This window comes from Trachymyrmex cornetzi, unplaced genomic scaffold (genome assembly GCF_001594075.2).
Source record: "Trachymyrmex cornetzi isolate Tcor2-1 unplaced genomic scaffold, Tcor1.1 scaffold248, whole genome shotgun sequence".
Classification (NCBI taxonomy): domain Eukaryota; kingdom Metazoa; phylum Arthropoda; class Insecta; order Hymenoptera; family Formicidae; genus Trachymyrmex; species Trachymyrmex cornetzi.
The window spans coordinates 2,669,636-2,679,022 of NW_017297144.1; the positions used below are offsets into that span (position 1 = coordinate 2,669,636).

Below are 9,387 nucleotides of genomic sequence, written 5' to 3' on the forward strand. Positions count from 1 at the left end.
TTCTGTTTTTTAAATAGTCTGTATATATTTTTAATCATATAGATTCTTTTAGTTATTTATACATGAACTTTTTTATATTTTAAGATATTTAAGAGGAATTATTAAAATATCAATGTAGCATACAAAATATTTAATACTTTATTCTAGCGTATTTTGGCATGGAATAATGTGACAAACCTCGCAACTGTTAATTTCCTTATAATCATATTCTGATATTTTTATGCATAGTTGATGAAAAAAACACAATTAATTTTAGAAAAGAAATGCAATTACAATTATTCCATATATATTTTGAAATATAAATTGGAATCGCCTTGCATGGTAATGATAATTATTACATTTAGAATTTAATCAATTTTAAACTTTTAAATGCTTGAATTGATGCAAATTATTTGTTCGTTTAACATATTTTATATTTAAATGTATGCATTACGTATGAAATATGAGCCCCCATTTCGATATGCCGTCTTGTGGAAAATTTGGAATTGCAATGTGATCCATTTTTGGAATATTTATCCCACCGAATTCAGATTTTAAATATAATGTAACAGCGTTCATGATTCTCTTTGCAAAATCAAATATCAGACGACGCTCTTCTAAATAACAATCGCACCACAAAGTAACGTTTTCATTAACTATAATGGGTTGATATTCAGTCATGACTATCCCAATTTGGAAAGCGGTCATTGGAGGCGTATTATGGAAGTATGTGAGTGATGAATCACTATTATCACTTTCATGGTGCAGGTACTTTCTCGGCATATTTGATAAAGCTGAATAATAGCGAGGATGTTTTATCGAAATGTTAAACGTGGCCTTTAATTGAGGTTCGTCCCAACAAGGAAATAACTCTCTCATTCCATTCCGCTTTTGAATGTGTGGAGCTATCAACAATCTGTTACAATTTAATAATTATTATATTTTAAATATAATCATACACCGCTGAATCTTTACAATTTGATTGAATTCAAACAATATCATTAAAAATTGGTATGAGAAATACATTTTGAAGAAAAATAATTAATAATTATATTATAAATCATATCATGTATACGTATATTTTTAACCATTTATCATTTACTCACGTTACGGTATTTTCTTTGGAAACGTTTTTAAAGATACTGTCTTCATGGTTTTCTTTTAGATGACCAAAAAATTGTGTTTTGAATGTGTAGAGTCCGGGTAGCAACATATAGATTAAAGGAAATCCTAAAATATGCGTTGTATGGGCGTATGTATATTTATTCAATACGTAAATTATGCCGTTCTTTGTAGTCAAAGTTATATTCGCACTATTTATTGCCAGGTTTAGTTGATGCAAACTTATATAGTGAGTCGACTGTAGGATATTAATAGTTGTACTAGTTTCACCGCTAAAGAGGAATGAGTCATAATCATTTTTTAAATCAAATATCTTTATCCAAATCTTATCAAGATTATCAATGCGTTGATTAATTGGGTTTATGTAGGTGAGCTGTGTACAGTAGTGCACTGGTATCACGTAATAAGGAAAATGTATGTAGCTTGAAGTGGTGAAATTGTTTAGATCTTCACTGTTAAGAACAGCTATTGTCAGAATAAATATTACGCTGCTACTTATCTGTGGTAGATTCATGTTGCCTCAATTGTCGTTCTAAATATATATATCTGCCAGAAAGTTTGAAGAAATAATATAGTACTAATGATAATAATGCACATAGTTATCGCATATGTTGTTAGAGACAGAGAGAGTGAGGGGGGAGGGGAGAGGAGAGAGAGAGGGAGAGAGGGAGAGGTGGTGAAGGGTTGGAGGGAGGGGGGGAGGGAGAAGGAGAGGGAGGGTAACGTTATTATATTTGTTTTGTAATTGTAACCATATAGATTCGATTAGATCTACTAATAAGTATAGCACTAAACATTTTTTAATTCAATAATATTTCTAACTCTGTTGCGATTACGTTAAAGATATCGTTGTACAAACGTTATTTTCTAAAAAAGTTTTATATTATTATATATCTTAATATTATATATCTTAATTGTTATATATCTTAATAAACGTTTCTCAGTTAATACGTTTGTAAATACGAAAAGTTAATTTTTCTGTTAATTAATAAGAAATCTTATTATTATCGCATTAATGTTTACAAGAATTTACATTTTATAGTACATTAATAAGGTATGTATATATGCTTACGTAAGAAACGTTTAGTCAAAAATCAAATAGAATTGTTACAATGTCAATATTTAAAAAATAATGGAGCATGCACTCTGCAAATAATTTATGTATCATATTTTTAGAAACTTACCATGTGTAATAAAATTGTGCTATTAGAGTATAATTCAGACTCCTAATTGATATTCATATATTAAATATAACGAAAATATAGATCGTAATAGAATGTTTTTGATTGCTGCGATGTTATTCTTCCGAGATGTCACAACAGACTATGCCATCGACAACGGATTACATAGTAAATACAAAAAACCGTTTCTTTTAATGTAAACATACGATATTAGTTGACGAAATGTTAATCGATTTTTTGTCGAGAAAATACAAGTTTAATGTAGGAGACGTCTGATCAATTTATGCGCTTGATCTATTCTGCTATCGAACTGTTAATGTACATATAATGCATAGTGACATTTTAGGAAAGTTGTTCGCATTTTTAACTATTTGAGCCATTTAATATGTACCTACGTGTAACTTTAAATTGTTTAATATATTTATGTTTATAGTATGTGTGTATGCTTCGTTATGTAAATAAATTAAATCCTGTGTTAAATATTGGTAAGATTTCTTTGAGGATTTTCAATAATTTCCTTGAGGATTTTTAGTAATTTCCTATATTTTTCTCATAAGTATTTATGATCTGCATTAAGAGATGGTGCAGAAAAAAAAGAGAATGAGAGAGAGAGAGAGAGAGAGAGAGAAAGAGAGAGAGGGAGGGAGGGGGGGAGGGAGGGAGACAGAATAGGATGTAGCCGTATAAGTAATACAGCCGTATATTTGTAGTCATTATAAATTAAGAGATTTGAATTCTAAAAATTATAAATTTAATAATATAATTGAGGGGATGGTCGGAATAAGGCACAATTCTACTTAGGCCCCTTTTCTGACGATTAGCTTTTTTATGTAATATTGATCGTAATAGAGAAGTATTGTAACATGTAACTTCTCAAAGACATTACATAAATTCATTTAATATTGTACTCATTTCTGTATAATAAAAAAGTAGCAAGTTATTTTAATTTGTATTACTATCAAGATTTTGTAATTAAGCCTTTATTCGGCCCATCACATCAATTGGTATGAAGTACTAACAATAAATATACATTGTGTTACGTATCGTAATGTGTCATTAATATTTTTATTATAAATATAGTAAAAATATTAACAATATATTAAGGTGTGTAACATAATGCAAATAAACAGGAAATACAAAAGGTATAATATACAGATATCAGTAATTTTCGTGATCATGTAAATTGAAAATATCCAAACTGGATACGATCCATATTAATAAAAGTATTAGAAATTTATTCTAAGGATATTTGTAAGAATAATGTATAATAAAATAGCCGTATAATAGTTCATTATAATTAAGATATATTTATTAATTATTTTGCTCTATAAATGAATAATAATATTATATGACATGCTAAATAATACAGGTACCATAGTATTATAATAACGAAAAATAATCAATAATATACAAATGAAGCTAGACTAAACATACAGAAAATACAAACGTAAGCAAAAATTTAATGAAAACGAAGTGTAAAGAAACAACGGTTTGAATTAAGCGTTATTAAAGATCTTTTATAATATATAAAAAATAATTTAGTCACATACGATGTTAATATGATAAACAGTAGAGAATATACGAATATACAAAATAATATGCCATAGTAAATCGGAAATTTCGGAACTCACAGGTCCTTCTACAGCGATTCAAGAAGGATATTAGGATGTTACATGGTCATAGAGATGAATAATCTTATGGTCAGCGAGACATTGTGTGGTACAAATGCTTCAAACAATTAATTCGCCTGTTTTTAATTGAATTATGTAATAAAATATGCGAGCTAATAAACGCAGCTAATATCTATAATTACTGGAAAAAAGTTAATAATGTTAATATAATTCGCTAATAAATCTATTGTGCATGTGCAAAAAACCGCACCTATATCCGAATATAAAAATATTTTTTCCCAGGATATTTTCAGAATCATTTTTAGATACTTAAAAAACTCAGTTAAAAAATATGTTAAATAACAAGTCTGTATTTTTTAAATATTAAGTTGCTATCAAAATTGTTTTTTCCGAGATCATGGATTTTGTAAATCACGTTATCAATTTTATCGCCAGTAGCTATATGTATACGATAGTTCCCAAATTGAAAATAGATGTACTGGCGCTAGTGCATGGGCGATTTTATTTTTCAATTTAAGGTTATGTCATCCTGTTCTAGTGGTAAACACAACTGATACTGGTAAATATTTTACTTTTATGATTGCGTTTCCGAGTTAGAATCGACGTTAAATCGACGAAGTTAATCTCTGCGAAATGGCCGAAACCCCTTTGAGTTTGGGCGAGAAGACATTTATTATTCATGGAGTTGATGTGAGTACATTCAACAGTGTTTACGTGCACGTGCAATTGTTTTCTATGACCCGTGCATGCTTCGCTAGCATTTATATTATTTTCGAACACTAATTGTTACTGCTAATCTATTAATCGTCATTTCTGATAATCTCGGATTATTACAGATAAAAATTAATATTCTATTCGAAGAACATTTTTCTCTTATAGTTTTTATATCCAACAATTAAATCTCTGGAACTTTTGACACGTATTATATATTGTAACAATTGATTTCAGCTTGACTTCAGAAATGATGGTCGATCCAGGTATCAGTATCGCCCTATCGAGATCGAAACCAAGCTGATGAAGCATACCCATGGGTCAGCGAGATTACGTATAGGCAATATTACAGATGTATTAGTTGGCGTAAAACTTGAAATTGACACACCGTATGCTGAAAGGCCAGAGGAAGGCAAATTGGAATTTTTCGTAGACTGGTACATATACACCTTGGGCTTATAGTTTAGATTAACATCGAGCGTACTTTAATTTAATATTTTTTCTAGTTCTGCTAATGCTACACCGGCATTCGAAGGAAAAGGTGGGGACGATTTGGCAACTGAAATTAGCAACGTCCTTTCTATGGCCTATCAGACACCAAACGCCTTCGATTTGAAGCAGCTGTGTATAATACCTCATCAGAAATGTTGGAAAATGTACGTGGACATTTTGGTAAGTAATATTGGTACAATACTACAATACAATACCCTGTTTTATTTAACTGAATTTTTTGCATTATTTCTTCAATGTGGACAGAAGAAGAGGAAAGAAATTCAGCTGAAAAGAACAAACCTAAAATCGAATTTAAAACTGCATCATCTTCTTTTCACTTTTCCAGATCCTTCAATGCGGTGGAAATCTATTTGACGCTGTTGGTGCTGCGGTGAAGGCGGCATTGTATAATACTGAAATTCCAAGGGTGATCACAGCCACTCTCGATGGTGGCGAACCAGATATTCAGGTGTCAGACGATCCTTACGACTGTATTAAACTAGACGTCACAAATTATCCAGTGGTATTAACAGTATGTAAGGTATGCAATAATCTTTAATTATTTTTTAAATAAATGAATTATGATGTTTTTATAACATACATTTATCTAAGAAACAATAAGGAAATATTTATATACTGCTTAAGATATTTCTATAGAAAGATTCAATTTCTTTTTTGTAACTTTTTATTAATTACTTTGTACATTTTCGGCAATTAAAGATATTTCCTCTAACAGATTGGTGACAACTTCGTGATAGATCCAACGTCGGAAGAAGAATCTTGCAGTACCGCTAGTATCCTTATGTCCGTGATGCCGAACGGCAAGGTGACGTCTGTAGTCAAGCTGGGATACGGCAGCTTGTTGCCTAGTACCTTGATTAAGATGTTGCAGGTGATAACAGTTTTTAATGTCTTAATTATTATATATTATGGTTAAAGGCGAATTTTGTCAAATTTGTTTTTGACTCTGGATTTTCAGACTGGAAAGGATATCAGTTTCAAGCTAAACGAAGCTCTTATGAAAGGACTGGAAGAGGAAAACAAGCTCGGCCAAACGAAGCCCATATTTGGATTTCTTAGATAACATTGCGCGATACGTTGTTATGGATTTTAAAAGATACAAATATATTTTTTTCAAATTCTTAGTTATGTGGACTCGTTAGACTGCACAGTACTCCTCGCTATTTGGTTATAACTTATGTTTGGTTAACGTTACGACGCGACGTTTCTCAAACTCTAACAGAGCATTTTTGATACTTGTAAAATTTGAAGATTGCAATGAGAATAAGATTGTAAAATGAAGTATCAATAGTATAGTTTCAATAGCATTTGACTATATAACAATATTTAATTTAATTGTGTAAATTGTGTGTGTGTGTGTGTGTGTGTGTGTGTGTGTGTGTGTGTGTGTATGTGCGTGCAACTTTGCAGAGCGTATGAGTTTGAAAATCATTACTTTGAAAGAAAATTCTCATAAGGCGACATGAAAGGTATGTGTATGTATAATGATAAAGTAATCAAATAAACGGTACCAGAGTCGTATGTGTATAGGTTTCAACACACACATACACACACACATACATACACTATATACTATTATTTTTTAATAATAATTGTCCCGTCTTCTAATTCGGGCAAGAGTACATAAAAATCTTTTAAAACTTCAATAATTTCGAACTCTTCAGTAGAAGTTCAACATCGTTCATTTATCGACTCTGTATGGCATTTTCTTCCTTTCTTTTTATTCTTTTTATATGTAAAACTCGCGTCGCGCTTTGCGTATTCAACTCGAGACGTATTCTACAATTCGTACTTTATTTATTAACACTGACCTCCGCTCGCTTCGATTATATCTTCACAGGCGGATTATTGAAGGTTCGATAATCAAAGTCGATAAATGATACGCGTGCACACGCGCGCGATGAAGTCGGCTCCAGTGAATATACTTAAATTAACATGTTTCTCGTCCACAAGAATTAACATTGAGAAAAATAATTTCTGACGCGATTATTTCAATAGCACTCTGTTTTACAGTAGGATATTCTTACTGTCGTATAAATATCCTCCATGAAGTCAGTTCGTTATATAATATGGGCAGGGAAGCAGGAAAATTCGCACGAAGCTCGAGCTGTGATAACGAAATCCGTTGTTTCATTTCTTCTCTCATATTTTTTTTCAACGATTCCTTAAATAGAGTGGCTATTACAATGATTATGTTGAAAGTAGTGCTGAAAGTAGTGAAAGATATCTTTTCTTTTAGTTTCTTATAAATATTCTGTTCTTATACACAGTAGCGTTTTTCTTCCTCTTACGGATTTGTTAATAGTTTGTACAGAGGTCCTAGCATAAGTAATTCTTACAAGATAATAGAATCGTTCTCTAATGTGTAATCGTATGTGTAGTTACAAGTTCGTTAACGCGTATGTATATATATATATATATATATATAGATCGAAAATCGGACGTCCGATTTTAGCAGCGGTGACATCGTCGAGCGACATGTAGGAACCTCCCTTTCACACACACATTCTCTCTCTTTCTCTCCAACTCTTTTTCGTAATTTGAAAACAATTGAACTTGACGAGGACCGAAGATCGCATTTTTGCATGGCTATCGACGCGAAATCAATTTCTCGCATGTAAAACAACGTTAGACATACGAATGCATTTGTTATTGCGTCACGCAGCGTATTTAAGTCAGAAACTCTGATTACCATAAGTAAATTATAAAACGCCAGTCAATTTGTATGAACAAGAAATTTTTTTTAATTAGATATCGACCTCGAGTTTTTAATTTTAATTTACAGTGAGAAAATACATATATTAATTGTGATTTAAGCAAAGATAATTTATTTCTCTTAATTCTCAATTGCGAGTATTAATTTAGATAAATAGAAATAAAAAAAAGAGTAAACGAGTGTTAAAACGTTATATAATTTAAAACATGAATTCATATTAATCGCAATTTGTACCAAGAAAGAACATTTATTTATTTATTATTCTTGTTCTTCGCAAATATTACGTTGGACAAATAGAAATAAGGAAAAGATGACAAATATTGAATCATTAAACAATTTAAAACGTTAATTTATAAAATGGATATTTTTTTATGGTTGAAATAATTATTATAAAATCTTTGTTCCTAAAAAATAAAAATTGTTCGGGTACTTAAAAAAATACGATAGAAATGACTCAAATACGTCGCTTACGTATCTAAATATTCGCGGGTTGCACAGCTTGCGTGTTAGATCCGAGATCTATAACAGAGAAGGACCATTTATAAGGCCATGCATTTATGCATATATCTGTGAAAGTTCATCTTTGAAATGATTTCTCTTCTTTACTTGGCATCTCCTCGTCGTCTCTTATCTGTGACATTTTCATATACTACCGTCGAAGCTTATTTAATAAGTAACAAATCAGGATCGCGATAACGTGGAACACTATATCGCCTCCCTTTTCTAATAACAAACTAAACCTTAAACTACGCTAACAAGTGAACTCGCGAATTATTATCATCGAGATGTGTCATTAACACGCTGATTCCAGGCGGAATAAGGATACTTCGGATTAGAAAAATTGGTAAAGCGATCGGATTCGCGATTTAAAGAGCGCGATATTCATCAGGAAAATATAAGACGAATTCTTTAAATAACGTTAGAAATCGCGATAGTGTGCAATGTGGCAATCAACGTGTCAATCATCTGCTATATAAATTCAAGCTTAGACAAACCTAAATCTTGCATCTCAAAGCAATCGCTTGCATCGATCGTTTTACGAAGGTCAATCGCTATTCTAAATCGCAATTTATCAACAATTGTTACGAAATTATCAATGAGGGTAATTGCGTATATCTCCGAGGGGGAAATATTTAAGCATAATCTCAAAAATCAGTTGTCAGTTTCTTAAGTACGTTAAAGCTATGTTATTTAATAATTCGCGCGCATGTACATGAATATATGAATATGCATTCATATGTTGTAGCGAATCTCGGAAGAAATGTGCACTCGACGACATTGAAATGCAGTCAAATTTTTTAAGTTGACTGAACTTTGGTCTCTTTTTTTTGATTTGCAGCATTAAATAATTTTGGCGCGACTGGGCTCTTAAAATAATAAATATCTCTCTCTCTGTTAAAATTCACCGAACGTCGGCCGTGCAACATGATTTATGTATATTATTGGAGGTATGTACATTTTCTCGAAGCCTAATTCGCCAAAATTCTTTAACTTTCGACGATACATAATTGCGTAGTTAACGATTTCGTGTTAA

General features: G+C 31.3%; 2 protein-coding genes across 2 annotated transcripts in view; one reads left to right on the plus strand and one right to left on the minus strand.

Moving 5' to 3' along the window:
- Positions 1-762, minus strand: part of LOC108761333 (aminopeptidase N) — a 4,333-nt gene extending 3,571 nt beyond the window's left edge. Inside the window, exon 1 of the mRNA XM_018507787.1 lies at positions 614-762. Coding sequence (XP_018363289.1) covers positions 614-762 — 149 coding nt within the window. The remainder of the gene's footprint in view (positions 1-613) is intronic.
- Positions 763-4,449: 3,687 nt separating this feature from the next.
- Rrp42 (exosome complex component Rrp42) lies at positions 4,450-7,894 on the plus strand. Its single transcript, XM_018507991.1, has 6 exons — positions 4,450-4,603; positions 4,862-5,061; positions 5,131-5,296; positions 5,463-5,657; positions 5,853-6,008; positions 6,096-7,894. The coding sequence occupies exons 1-6, from the start codon at positions 4,547-4,549 to the stop codon at positions 6,198-6,200; spliced, it is 879 nt and encodes a 292-aa protein (XP_018363493.1). The 5' UTR covers positions 4,450-4,546; the 3' UTR covers positions 6,201-7,894.
- Positions 7,895-9,387: the final 1,493 nt, after the last annotated feature.